General features: G+C 36.9%; 2 protein-coding genes across 2 annotated transcripts in view; one reads left to right on the top strand and one right to left on the bottom strand.

Moving 5' to 3' along the window:
- The window catches only part of CTNNA3 (catenin (cadherin-associated protein), alpha 3), a 2,098,639-nt gene that overhangs the window by 1,209,856 nt on the left and 873,674 nt on the right, over positions 1-15,109 (bottom strand). The gene's annotated exons all lie outside the window — the stretch shown is intronic.
- The window catches only part of LRRTM3 (leucine rich repeat transmembrane neuronal 3), a 241,131-nt gene continuing 230,119 nt past the window's right edge, over positions 4,098-15,109 (top strand). Inside the window, exons 1-2 of the mRNA XM_012658594.1 lie at positions 4,098-4,649; positions 4,994-6,525. Coding sequence (XP_012514048.1) covers positions 4,646-4,649; positions 4,994-6,525 — 1,536 coding nt within the window. The 5' untranslated portion in view covers positions 4,098-4,645. The remainder of the gene's footprint in view (positions 4,650-4,993; positions 6,526-15,109) is intronic.

The following is a 15,109-nucleotide window of genomic DNA, read 5'->3' as shown; positions in this document are numbered from 1 at the left end:
CCTTGCTGCTTTAACATCTATTCCTACAACAGCAGCAAGAGTGGTTGTCTTAGTTGGGCTGCTATGACAAAAATATCATGAACTGGGTGGTTTAATCATCTAGTATTTGAATATTTATTTCTCATAGTTCTAGAGGCTGAGAAATCTAAAATAAAGAAATCTGCAGATCTGGTGTCTAGAGAGGGCTTGATTTCTGGTTTATAAGCAGCCGCCTTCTCCTGTGTTCTCACACAACAGAGAACAGAGACAGAGAGGAAGAAAGCTGTCCGATGTCTCTTCTTAACCTCATAATACCACTGATCCCATCATGACGTTGGAAACCTCACAAAGTCTTCTATCTCCAAATACCACCACTCTGAGGACTGAGGATTCAATATATGAATTGGGTGGGGGGCGGGAGTCGATAAAAACATTCAGTCCAGTGCAGTGATCCTTTTAATAGGTAACTTGATCATATCTTTATTCTGCACAAAATCTTGAATTGGCTCCCCATTTTCTTCGGAATAAAGCCAATGTTCTTAGGATGTCATCCAAAGCCTTCCATGACCTAGGATCTAGTACCTCTCTGATTTTATCTCTAATTATTCTACCACTTGCTCTCTCTGCTCTAGATTAGTTGGCCTTCTTGCTGTTCATTGAACACATGGTCTGCTTCTGGATTAGGGCCTTTTCACTGGCCACTCCCCATGTATTAAATACACAATGTAGTATAATTTTGCTTCTGTTGAAAGACAAATCAGAAATAATCAGCTCCCTATAGTCAACAAGTAAAGGGAGGAAAAAAATTTTAAAACATACTAACAAATTACTAAAATCTTTTAGCATAAGTTTTTTTTTTGTTTTGTGTCCTTTTGAGGGATGACTCTATGTTTTATTGGAGTAATTTCTGCAGCCTCAAGTAGTCAATGTAGCTTAGAATTGAGTTGCTTTATTTTTGTATTTCTCAACTAACTCATGGATAACATTCCCTCCTTAGGGACTTCATCACCTTGAACCAGGTCAGACCTGGAGGTGATACATGCTTGAGGGCTAATGCCAAGTTAGGGGCCATACAGAGTGCCTGGAAGCCAACCCAATCCCAGAGTGGCTACTGATTACTGCTGAGAAAGAGACCAATGGTCAGTAAGGGTGAGCATAAAGTCAGAACTCCAGATCAAGACAAGATCAGGAACCACGATACCAGAAAAATGTCTGAAAACTAAGGGCAAAGTGTGTAACACAGCAGAGAATGTTATTCACTATAAATAATCCAAGAAGATTTGCCCCAGGAAAAGCAAAGTGAAAGAATTACATTCTCAGTGGGCTCCTCTGTTCTTCTGTCACCAGGGAGTGAATCAAGACAGACAAGAAATACAAAGTTGATGGTTTCCCGCGCCCCCCATCCTAGAGTGGCCCTCTGCAGCTGTTGGGCATAACAGATGACTCAATGGCTACTTCCCACGGAGAAAAAGGGAGAGTGAGGAGAAAAATTAGATGCTTTCAAGCAACAGAGATGTGAAGGAAGTTATAAATATGATTACCTTTCCTCTTTTTTTGAAAAATACAAGTTGTCAAGCCCCATTTTGGATGTTAGATGATAAAGTTTCAGTGTTACCCTTCTGTACTGTTCCAAGGGGAATATTCAAAAGCATATGTACTGATCTCATAAAATTTATGGCTTAACAATGAAGACAAGAGATGTCTTCATGAAAAGTAAGATTACCTACTAATCATCTAAGTTTTCCCATTTCTAGTTTCTTGCCTTTTCACATACATCCATTAAAAATACTTGCTCCAAAATTGTTTCCAATTTCACTGACTGAGGAAATCTGTAGGGCTCAATACCATGTACACAAGACTAACAACACATAACCAGTTATACTACATGCATAGCATTTACAACCTGCATAAAAATGTATTTTTCAATATTTATTAAGCATCTATCATGTGTCAAGCACTGTTATAGGTATTAGGAAAAATGAAGTAGATTAAATTATCTTTGTCCTCATGAAACATATATCCTAATATCATAAGTTTGCATACCCTCCCTTACTACTAGGAGAAAACATTATTTTTAATCATTCATTTACATTGAGTTTTTTAAACCTACTTGACCATCAGAGATTATTGATAGCACACCCTCTACCATACCCCTAAATCAGAATTTTGGGAGAGGGATTAAGAAGTCTATCATTTTGACAAGCTCTCTGGGTGCTTTATGTTCATTCATAGCATAGATATATTGGGGAGGAAACCCCTGGCCCTAGTAATAGCATATTACCTAAGGAATTGATGATTTTGCTTTGGACTATATCTGTGGGACCCCTTTGATTACCATGACTAACCTTTACCAAACTTCTCATCCTTGGAGAATATGAAAGCTCTCCAGGTTTTTCCACAGCCAATGCACCTGGAAAAACCTAACAAGGCAAACTTTCTTAAAGGATACCATTTATTTATAAACAAAATGGCTATCTCGACAGGGCAGATGTTACTATGTTCTGCTTTGGGGAAGAAAAAATCAGACATTATGTATTACTTATGGTCCATAGAACCAAAAGATTCATTTTAAAGGTAAAGTGGAAATGCTGTATATATAGGAAGTTTTCTCACGAAAGAAGGCAAGACTGAGTGAATTCCAGAAATCCATTGTGTACAATATAAAACTCATTATTAACTATTCATTAAAGTAGTTCTTTGTGAGTTAATGATAGTCAGTACAATCAATATAATACTAAACAACACACAATCCTAGGAAGTACAATAAGCTTGATATTATACTATTTAACTAGCTTACACAGACAGCTATGTGCAACACATTGTTCTAAGTACTTTATATATATTAATGACTCGATCCTTAAAACATGTCTCAAAACATGAAGTGTGTTTTTGTTATCATGCCCATTTTGCAGATGAGAAAACTGAGATTTAGAGGAGATAAGTGACCCACTTAAAGTTAGAAAGCTGGTAAGTTATAGCCAGGATTTGAGTCTATATGCCAAAATCTGTGCTCTTAATCACCAGACTAAACTACTGCTTCTTAGTTTTTATACTTCTTTAGAAGCCTCAGATCAAAGACATTTACATAATCCTGTTAGAGGAAGCAAGAATTTGATGACTGCAGCTTCCTGCCCTAATCCCTTAATAGGTCTAATTTTCATTTGACTGATTTTTAAAATGAGGATAACAATGTTGTTGAACAGGATCATCTAGTGGTTAGAGGTTCAAGCATAAGAGCCACTTGGTTCTGAATCTCAGCTCTGCCACTTGCCTGCTATGTGACCTTGAGCAAGTTACCTCTCCAAGTCTTTTTCCTCATCTTGAAGACGGAGGTTATAACGGGACCTACATCATGCTATTGTTTAAAGATAAAATAAGATAGCCCATTTAAAGCACTTAGAAAGTGCTCAATAAATATTATTAGTGTAATAAATAGCAGCAGCATCAATAAACTATGAACCAAATGATCTCTTGTTTCTTATACTAGCACTAAAAATAGTTTATTTCTGTTCTAATTAAAAGAAAATTACAGCAACCAAAACAACAAACCAAACCATAAGCCATAAAACCAATTATATCTTTTGTGGGAAAACCAAAAAGGCCACTGGACTCATTAATTCATATGTTATTAGTTATCCTCTCAGTTCCAAAATGTATGCATTCTAGCATCCTGAGACACCTTGCACAATATAATCACTGTGACTCCAAGAGGTCAAAGGGGCAGGCAGTTAATGCTTCTCTGTGAAAAGCTCAATAATTCATTTTATAAATTTCAGTTCAAAGCCTACGTTGAGGTTAAGAAAAATTGACATTCGGTCTGTGAACTTAATGTCAAGCTCCAGAAAAACTCTAGGCAGCACATGTTTGGTGATTAAGTGGACGCAGACAATACAGACATTGCCAAATTGTAAAACAAGACTTGGAAATCACAGAAAATGTTGCTAGTTATTGATTACGGTGACCATTCAGTTCCTACTGAGCCACCCAAAAGAATCATTCATTTTCCAGCAGAGAGCCTGCTCATTTGCAAGATAAAAGAGAGACATTTCTGCACATGCCCATAATGTTCTTCACCACTGGGGGCAGCTTTACATAAGACTGCATTCACTGAAACCAAAGCAACAGTCCGAGCAGCTTTCAGAATGACAGTCTGCAGAAGTGAGCTGAGCGTGTGCGCGGTACGGGGCTCTCCTGCCTTCTGGGCTCCAACGCAGCTCTGTGGCTGAACTGGGTGCTCACCGCGGGAACTGCTGGGCTATGGAATACAGATGTGGCAGCTCAGGTAGCCCCACATTGCCTGGAGGAATACATCATGTTTTCCGATAAGAAGCAACTGTAGAAGCCAGTTTTGTTTTTTTTTTTAACCCCCCCCCAAAAAAAACTGTAAAGATGCAAAAACGTAATATCCATGAAGATCCTATTACCTAGGAAGATTTTGATATTTTGCTGCGAATGCGGTGTTGGGATTTATTTTTTCTTGGAGTGTTCTGCGTGGCTGGCAAAGAATAATGTTCCAAAATCCGTCCATCTCCCAAGGGGTCCAATTTTTCTTCCTGGGTGTCAGCGAGCCCTGACTCACTACAGTGCAGCTGACAGGGGCTGTCATGCAAGTGGCCCCCTAAGCCAAAGCAAAAGACCTAAGGACGACCTTTGAACAATACAAAGGATGGGTATGTTTTGTCATTTTTCTTCTTTCCTTCTTAAAACCCCAAAAAATGAGAAAAAAAAAAACCTCTAGTCTGTGTAATATTTCTGCCTTAATTATTTTAGAGATTACCTTGCTCTGCTCTAAGACTATAAATTCAATTGCTTAGTGGACATGTTTCCTTGTTTAACTATTAAAAAAAAAAGCCCTAAAGACAATTCTCTTTAACTACAAAGAGATGATATGTGATATTAAATGTTGTTATGTAAATTGACATTTGTAAAAATGAAAATACATGCCTATTTTTGCTTGATAAAAAATGAATTATTTTTTGGGGGGATAACTTTTCTAAGTTGTTTTTATTTCCAGGTTTCAATGTAATTAGGCTACTGAGCGGATCTGCTGTAGCACTGGTTATAGCCCCCACTGTCTTACTGACAATGCTTTCTTCTGCCGAACGTGGATGCCCTAAGGGCTGTAGGTGTGAAGGCAAAATGGTATATTGTGAATCTCAGAAATTACAGGAGATACCCTCAAGTATATCTGCTGGTTGCTTAGGTTTGTCCCTTCGCTATAACAGCCTTCAAAAACTTAAGTATAATCAATTTAAAGGGCTCAACCAGCTCACCTGGCTATACCTTGACCATAATCATATCAGCAATATTGACGAAAATGCTTTTAATGGAATACGCAGACTCAAAGAGTTGATTCTGAGTTCCAATAGAATCTCCTATTTTCTTAACAATACCTTCAGACCTGTGACAAATTTACGGAACTTGGATCTGTCCTATAATCAGCTGCATTCTCTGGGATCTGAACAGTTTCGGGGCTTGCGGAAGCTGCTGAGTTTACATTTACGGTCTAACTCCCTGAGAACCATCCCTGTGCGAATATTCCAAGATTGCCGCAACCTGGAACTTTTGGACCTGGGATATAACCGGATCCGAAGTTTGGCCAGGAATGTCTTTGCTGGCATGATCAGACTCAAAGAACTTCACCTGGAGCACAATCAATTTTCCAAGCTAAACCTGGCCCTCTTTCCAAGGCTGGTGAGCCTTCAGAATCTTTACTTGCAGTGGAATAAAATCAGTGTCATAGGACAGACCATGTCCTGGACCTGGAGCTCATTACAAAGGCTTGATTTATCAGGCAATGAGATCGAAGCTTTTAGTGGACCTAGTGTTTTCCAGTGTGTCCCGAATCTGCAGCGCCTCAACCTGGATTCCAACAAGCTTACATTTATTGGTCAAGAGATTTTGGATTCTTGGATATCCCTCAATGACATCAGTCTTGCCGGGAATATATGGGAATGCAGCAGAAACATTTGTTCCCTGGTAAACTGGCTGAAAAGTTTTAAAGGTCTGAGGGAGAATACAATTATCTGTGCCAGTCCCAAAGAGCTGCAAGGAGTAAATGTGATTGATGCAGTGAAGAACTACAGCATCTGTGGCAAAAGTACCACAGAGAGGTTTGATCTGGCCAGGGCTCTCCCAAAGCCGACGTTTAAGCCCAAGCTCCCCAGGCCGAAGCATGAGAGCAAGCCCCCTTTGCCCCCCACTGTGGGAGCCACCGAGCCCGGCCCAGAGACTGATGCTGACGCCGAGCATATCTCTTTCCATAAAATCATCGCGGGGAGCGTGGCCCTTTTCCTGTCGGTGCTCGTCATCCTGCTCGTTATCTACGTGTCATGGAAGCGGTACCCTGCGAGCATGAAGCAGCTGCAGCAGCGCTCCCTCATGCGAAGGCACAGGAAAAAGAAAAGACAGTCCCTAAAGCAAATGACTCCCAGCACCCAGGAGTTTTATGTAGATTATAAACCCACCAACACAGAGACCAGCGAGATGCTGCTGAATGGGACGGGACCCTGCACCTATAGCAAATCAGGCTCCAGGGAGTGTGAGGTATGAACCGTTGTGATAAAAAGCGCTCTTAAAAGCTGGGAAATAAGTGGTGCTTTATTGAACTCTTGTGACTATAAAGGGAACGCGATGCTTCCCCTCCCCTTCCCTCTCCCTCTCACTTTGCTGGCAAGGTCCTTCCCTGTCCGTTTTAGTGCATTCATAATACTGTCATTTTCCTCTCATACATAATCAACCCATTGAAATTTAAATATCACAATCAATGTGAAGCTTGAACTCGGGCTTAAAATAATGCCTATTGTATAAGACCCTTTACTGATTTTATTAATGTCGCATTTGTTTTAAGATAAAACGTCTTTCATTAGTAATCCCCCACATCTGCTGTTACTGTCCTTCTCTTAGGACCAAATCTACAGTTCTAGGAGGTTTGTAGTTCATTGGAAAATCAAGGAAAGAGGTGAATGATCCCAGGACCAGGTACTAGGAGTTTGAACTGATTCTAGGAGATGACTCAGTTTAGGGGAACATTTTAGAGACAGGCAAAGCCTTTAAACCAATGCCTGCCTTAAAAAGAAAATTTCAGGAAACTATCAAAAGATGGTGCTGGGTTAAAGCAGCACCATCGGCAGTCTCCAGAGGTGTCTGAATTGCAATAAGGGAAGGATAGGGAAAAAGTGTTGAAGGGTTAAAATACTGCAAGTAGCCACTGCAACATGTGAGGAGATGGTAAAATTCAAAGTTTTAGATCTGAAGCCTTGTCTCTGAAACCTGTCCCTGTAAAATCAGACTAGAGGTTTCACTATCAATTTCTTCTAGCTTGGACCGTTCATAAATAGCCAAGAGGCAAATTTGAGGAGGCAGATTTCTCCACTTCTGCCTCACCTCTTTCACACTGAGGAGTTTTCAGAGATAAGGTTTGCAAGTGGGAAGGCAGCTTGCGATATGCATGTGGTTGGGAGCTTACCAGAATTTCTCTTTCCAGCTTTTTCAAAGATCCTAATGTAGTCAGTGGAATCGTTAGCTGTGTCCTGTTCTTCTGTTTAGGATTTGTCAGGCTGTCCTGTTGTGTTCCATTATATGTCCTGCACACACCAGTCCCCTAATGACTGACACTTCATTCAGATGTGTAAAGAGAACACATTCCAAGACATGCTTTCCACCAATAGCCTTAGCGAAAAGGATGACTTTGATAACACCTTAATGAGTGTATAAATTAAATCTTAGAGAAAAAAAGATCAACACTATGACAGTTCTCTTTTGCTTTGCTATTGCTAACATTACACAGTGTCCCTGTGTTCATCTGTACTGTGAACTCATCCATCAGTACAACTCTGCACAGACCCTGTTGGCAATCTGCAAGCTACATGCATGTTTTTATTGTCATTGGTGAAAGTTTATTGACTGCAGCACGAATATCATAGCCTCTGTATTTAAGTAACTTGAACCACAGTCCATTAAGGTTTTAGAAAAACATCTTTAGTCTGTATCTTCTTTCATCCTTCAAAATGAACAGTTCTATTATAGGAGCAAAAATCAGGAATTGCAATATTAAGCCTATTTCATTTAAGTTAACTTGCCAAGCCCCACATCTCTAACCACGTCCCTGGTCTTTCAAAAATCTCTGCAGCAAAAAATAAAAAGCAAATGGCTATTTTTACTAACATTTTTATATTGTTTGGAGGTTTTTCATATGCTGAGAGGAAAAATCTAAGCAAATCACCATGAAATATATTTGCAAGGAAGTCACATTATTAAAATCATACTTTTATAAACAATGAAGAAAAAGAATCATTTAAAGTGAATTTCTCAAGGTACTTTGATTTTGATTAAATCTTACAATTGATGCCAATGCAGAAAAGCATCATAGCTACAATGTTTACCCATGAATAATTGTTAAATATACATTTATTAATGGCAAAGAATCACATATTCCCAATTGATAATGCAGATAGTTCCTTACGGCACTATGAACTGGATGACTGAGCTTACTGTGATGTTTTTCACTGAAGTTGTAATTTTACATTTTTCATAAAGTGTTAGTAAATACATATTCCATCTAAAAAAGAAATTTTCTTTGGCCAGCTTCATTTTTATCTGTACTAAAGATCATTGTGTTAATTAAATACAGTCTTAAAGTGAAAAAGCCCATTTCTATTCTTTGACTTGACCTTCTGCCTCATTTGTGATGGATACCAAATATATTTAGGCAAGGCATATTTATACTTATATCTTTCAATTCTTGCAAATTCTTAATGTTGTGGTGCTACTAGTATATATAAAATATGCTTGCTATATTGAAAAATATTTCTAAAATTCAAAGCTATTTGGTGTGTAGAATGTAAGATTAAATGACCAACATTTTGAAAGGTAGTCATTTTTCAATGCCTAACTTTCCTTATAAACTTTGTAATAGGTAAGAACCAAAATAAAATCCCTTAGGTGGCAAAACTCATTTTGATTCAGGATGTGAAATTAAAAAATAAAAATAAAAAATCTTTCCTCCTGCCCCCTCTTTGAGAATGAAGCTTCTCTAGTTCTCAGTGTCTTCTAAGCACAAATACATAATTCTTGTAAGTTAAACAATAACTAGTTCACCACTGTAAATTTAACAAAGCCAACTGGCAAGTGTTCTCCTGCTAGAAGTTGTTGTCCTCACCTCCACCCCATGGCACTTTCTGGACTACATCGCATAAATCTATTTTCATAAGGATTTCAAGCTCATTGCATTTTAGAGAAATGTGACTGATATTCATTTTTCTGGTGCAAATTTACATAAAATATCTGACTTCCCTCAAAGGTAACAGCAGTTAAATAAACAGCCTGACCTGTTGAACTATGCAACAGAGACACATCAATGAAGAATAGATTCAGTCAGTACTTTGCTTTACCCAAGCAGAGAGGAAATGGAGTTTAGTCTCTGAACTGCATGTGGGTTTTTTCCATTTTTATTAACCCTAGTACACACAGTGCGGCTGCAGCATGGAGTTAATAGTCTTAGTGCCACAGTGTTCTAAGCAATACTTATGCAAGATATATTCCATTTAAATAAATTTGTATTTTCCAAGGATGTTGACATTACATCTTTTCAAAGAATTTAAGCCATTTTTTACTTGATTTGGTGAGTCAACTACCTAAGTAGACAGGCAATAAAGTGTATTTGTGTGGAGCAGCAGTGACCTCCAGTGGCTGGTTAAACTCAACACAGCTATTCATACACATTTTACCTTTTTATCCTGAATCCTTACGTAAATGTGGTTTACAGCATATGTTTTTGGATCTGTACATCAGATTAGGATTTTTTTTAGCTCATTTCTCTAGGAAATATATTTGTTATGTAATTGTTGAAAGTTATATTTTGCATATTGACTTTTTTTTATTAATGCTGGAACAGAGATCGTAGAGCTGGCACTGGGGACTAGAAATACGTGTCCAAAGATGAAAAGTGAGTAATAATGCAATAAGAATAGATGAGAAATATTTTAAAGTATTTATACTCACCAATGCTGGACAAATATTTTGATATTTTCATTAAATGGATTAATATTTTTCATAGGCAGTATACTTACATACAATGCAATTTAGGTGGGGAAAACAAATTTCAATTTTAATACTGAAAGACTCAGCATCAGTTATTTACCAGTCAGTAGGTATACCAGAGCTATCAGTGGAGGGAGGCCTCCCATTCCAGCTTTAGAACCCTCTAGCTTGCTGATCGTACCAGTGACCTGTGCTTTGCCCCAGTGCTTTCCCCCCGCTCCCCCTTCTCAGCCAGCTGAACACTGGTTCTATTAGGCTCTCTGACAATGATGTTACAGTCTAAGAGGTGATGATTCATGGATAATGAAATTATGCTCTCCTTCTGGGGAAGGATAATGCAGAGTCAGATTCATGGGGTTGGCAAGAGTTTTTAGGATGCTGTAGGTGCATGAAATATCTTTTCTTCCCTTGACATTTACCAACATCAGAACTAAAATAGTTTATTTAAAGTGTGGATTATACTAGCATCAGAAACAAGCATCAAGTCGTGAAGCCTAAGACAAAATGACTTCCAGACATGGCAAATGAGAATTGAGCCATTTGAAATGAAAAATTCAGAAACTATGTTGCTTCTTCTATTCTTTTTTTTTCTCCTGGGTTCTCATTAGAATCTAAATCTGTTGCAAACCCATGGAATTTTGCTATCCTTATATTCTCTTACATTACTTACATTAAAAATCAGACATAGTTAGGAGAAGCTATGAGCATTAAAAATAATATCAGTAAATTTGAATGACAGATGTTGTAAGAGAAATAGAATGGATGGAAGTTAAATAGCTTGTATTAAATGGCTCTTGAAAACTAATAAAAAATAATACACAGGTGAAAGTGACTGTTTCCCTAATCATAACAGCTGACAGAATTGGACCCAAATTTTGGTTAGCATCCAAAATCATTGATGATTTTAGATAGTTGGGTAGAATGTAATAAAAATGCTATAATACTACAAAGAAAATGTAAACAAAAATAGTTTATAATTCTTTTTCATTTGAAGAAAATTGCACGGCCATATATGGTAGAATATGGGCCTTAGAAATTAAGACCCAAATTCAAGCTTCTCTGACACTTTCAAATCAAGTGATCTCAGGTAAATTTCTTAACTTTTCTGAATGTAAAGTTTCCCATGTATAAAATAAGTATGTACTATTTACTGCTAATGGTTATTGGGAGGACCAAATATGAAAAGTACTTTGTAAACTCTAAAATGGCAACTATCTATTCTTTTCAAAAAGCACTTAGTGAGATATTCAGCTGTGTCTGATGATGTATATTTGGCATGAGTCCAAAAGAAATCACTAACCTCTATATTACAGAAGCCCAAACCCATTTTACATCAATATAAGTTAGAATGTAAATTTGTCTTTTACCTTTGGTTTCCATGTGGACACAGCTTCTTCTCCACCCCCAACCCCATGTTATCTAAGTCTAGGATTTAATCAATAATAATTTTAATGCACAAGAGACATAAAGACACCAACCAGAGAATACTGAAACAAAAACTTATCAAACTAAATGAAAATTCTAGTTGTGTCCCAAATCAGGTCAATAGACCAAGGGCCTTAAATAAACACAGAGGTTTCCTTGTCCATTTCCTCTCCAGTATCACTGTGTTCAGTCCTTGTTGACTTTATACTATATAAATAGACTATTTATATGGCCAGATTACATTGCTATTGAGCAAAAAGTAATTGCTCATAACATGTTACTGTGAGATTAGCACAAATTTCTGATATCAATCACGTGACATCTGCTCTGATATCTCTCCCTCTCCCATCCATCCCAAAGGAAGATTGTGCCCAAGATTTCCTCCTAGTATAGAAATTACTATTGACTTTATCAATTATAATCATCAAAATCACTTGATCAAAAAGCATAAAAAGGCTTTCTTTTATGAGTCATTGCTTATACGAAATTAAATACTTAATTCATCAAAGAATGACCAAAAGCTCTCTCTCCACTTGATGTAGCTGGTTTTACCAAGTATGAGGTAGCATATATAGTTTCGAAATTTTTATAATTTAGGTAGACACAACTGTTCCTCTTTGACAGCTGAGTTCCTATGACATCTCTAGAGAGCAAAGATGGTGGTTTTCCAGGGAAAAAGCAGTTGTGAATTTTATGTTGTTTTAACTTCATAGGGTTATAGATAGATGTTCTTCAGTTAGGTCTCCTGAACATGTGAAGAGAATTCCAAGAACACAGAAAGAACAGAAATATCTGAAGGGGCAATCTATTTTGCAATTGTACTTTCTAATGGTAGAACTCTTATAAGCAATAATAATTCATTTTATTGGAAAGAAAAGAAAAAAGAGCTTCTATCTTATCCTTTCTAACAAGTGTTGTAATGAAAATTAGTAACTTTCTTGATGATTATGTTTTCTTTTTATTTTTAGGGGCTTCCACTTCTCCCATGAAGGGATTTCCCTTATTCCTTTCTCCCACTCTTCAATTGTTGTTCTCTTTATATGAATGAGTCCTCTACTTCCTATATCACAAAAAAGTCTTCCTCCATATAGATCAACATAATTTGGCCATTTTACTTCAAAGAGCAGCGTTATCTCCAAAAGAAAAGTTACGTACTTCTGTTAAATATTAAAACATAAAACAAATTTAAAGCTGGCTGACACTTCTCTTTCCTCTGTAGTCTTCAAAACACCTCTACAGTATATTCTGATTTTCAATGGAAAAAGGAGGAAATATAGTTGAACTACCAGTCTGGCAAAGTATCAAAACTTACTATTTTCTTCTTAATTAGCTAACTGCTAGAAAACAAAGTATAAGATTTTATGTATGAGAATACACAAATGTATTTCAACAATCAAGAATACTCATACCAACAATCAGAATTTTGTCATCTTAGGAATAAAATGCAAATTTTTTGGACTGCCGTATAAAATGATAAAGCAAATACTACATTTAGCAAAGGCAATTTTTCTTAAAGCTTCATAACACTAATTACATTTATCCAGAGTGTAAGATACATTTTGCCAGTAAAGGGCAAAGGATTTCAATTAAATATAATTCCTTATTCAGCATTCTTGGTGCTGGAGCTTATTAATGAAGTAGAGTAAAAAGAAAATGTCTTCAGACAGTGAGGCTATATATCATAACGCTATACTATTGAGTGGTGTTCATGGCTGCAACTGAGCAGTCCTACATATAGCTAAAAAATGCTTGTTGTCATTAATATTCATCTATTATGCTTTCTAAAAGAAGAAACGTGCTCGCCAACCCCCACCCCCCAACTTTGATACAATCAACCAGAATCTCATAGGAACTTTAAAGGAAACTTGTAGAATACATCATGTTGATATCGAAGAAGTAGCTTTAAAAACTCTGATTGACCTGTGATAAAATTACAACAGTAAAAAGTCTCTAGTTTACAACAGTGAACATAGTTACAACAGTAAAACTCTCTAATAAGTTTAAAAATTAACTCAGCTCTTTGAGATCAGTGTTGGCATGTACTTGTCAATTTATGAAAGGGATTTCCACAATCTATATAAAATTTTAAAATGAAAAGGTATAAATACTTGGTTTGTGTACTGCCATATATTCAATGAAGAATTATGGAAAATCACTGAATTATGATTAAAATATAATATTTAAAGAAGCCATATTAGATAAGTATTTTGTGTTTTCCACAAGGTTAGAATGCTGTAGACACCTAGGGAAAAAAAAAATCTATCTTTCCTATAAGGTAATTATCCACATTTTATTACACATATGTGTGTATGTATTTGTATGTAATTGAGTCCTTATAACATACTAGGAATTTATATTATCTCATGATTTGGTAAGAAGACATTTATACCTTTCAGAGCCCTTATATTGATTCTGTCTTCCTGTAAGTTTCATTCATTAATTCTATACCTTTTCACTTCTTCATAGAGCTGCCCTAAAATAATTTATACCCCACCCATATAAGGCTTCTCAAGCAAAATTATGCATTTCCAAACCCCCTTAGGAAACAATTTACAATGTTTGCCATTAGGATATCCCTCTGCTAGTTAAATTCTCATCTGCCAGTACAGTGCTCCTTCCAGCCTGTGGCACCCACTTCAGCCCATACCATGTCATTAGGAGGCAGCATGCACTTAGTCCTATGGACTTTTATAGGGAGGATTGAGTGGTAAAATGTAAAAATCTACATATATTTTTATGGGCTTTACTCTGGTCGTTTTAATGGTCTAACACACAGAGATGTGTGGGGTCTTTATTAATTTACACTGAAATGCAAAAGCATTAAGCTAGCTGTAAATTAAAAAGAAAAGATCAAGGTAGATGAAAAAAATAACCAAAACCTTATATTATACATTTCTTAATCTTAAAAATAGTCTCAAATGATGGACACCCTGTAATTGACTTTCTTGACAGCTAATTTATCCTTCAAGTTTGCCATGATATTCTTGAATTTAAGCTTCACATTCCTTCCATTTTCCCATTTTAAATAGAGAGAGGTTGTTGGGGGTGGGGGGGATTGGTTCTTTTGTTTTGTGTTGTGTTGTTTTCTGCCTGCAGATCTTTTCTCAGTTCTTTGAGTACACCACTTTGTCTGCTTTTCTAGAACTCCCGATCTAATGTTGATGGTGTCAGAAAGTCACAGGGTAGTTTGTCAATTTTATGGTTGGAGCAATCAAACAGAAGGACTAGACTTGTCCCTAGAGTACAATCTAGTTATGTCTGGGATACCTGCCTTATGTCTTCTCAGCCTCTTATTTCCATGCCTTTTCTCTATTTAAAAGTATTGTCCATATTGAAATCCCTCTATCCAGTGGTCCCCTGGGCTCTCTTCATTCCTTATGCCTTACCAAATATCTGCTCCCAGATCTGGAGCAGTATTATTGTCCCTTCCAAGGGCACTTACCTTTAAATAGAGATAAAAGCCTTTCAGCTAAAGGTAACAAAGTAATAAATTAAGAACAGGTATAACCAGCAGGGTTGGGGAAAGTGATTCTGGGGGCAAACAGCTTTTGCAAGCACTTCTGAAATCATCCTCCATAGATTTCTCTGTATTTTTCTCAAACATGAGATTGGGCCTTCCCAAAGAAACCAAGGCCGTGCAAATAATCCATGTTTTATTCACTAA

This window comes from Propithecus coquereli, unplaced genomic scaffold (genome assembly GCF_000956105.1).
Source record: "Propithecus coquereli isolate 6110/MARCELLA unplaced genomic scaffold, Pcoq_1.0 Scaffold117, whole genome shotgun sequence".
NCBI classification, from domain to species: domain Eukaryota; kingdom Metazoa; phylum Chordata; class Mammalia; order Primates; family Indriidae; genus Propithecus; species Propithecus coquereli.
This window is presented reverse-complemented; position numbering and strand designations above follow the sequence as displayed.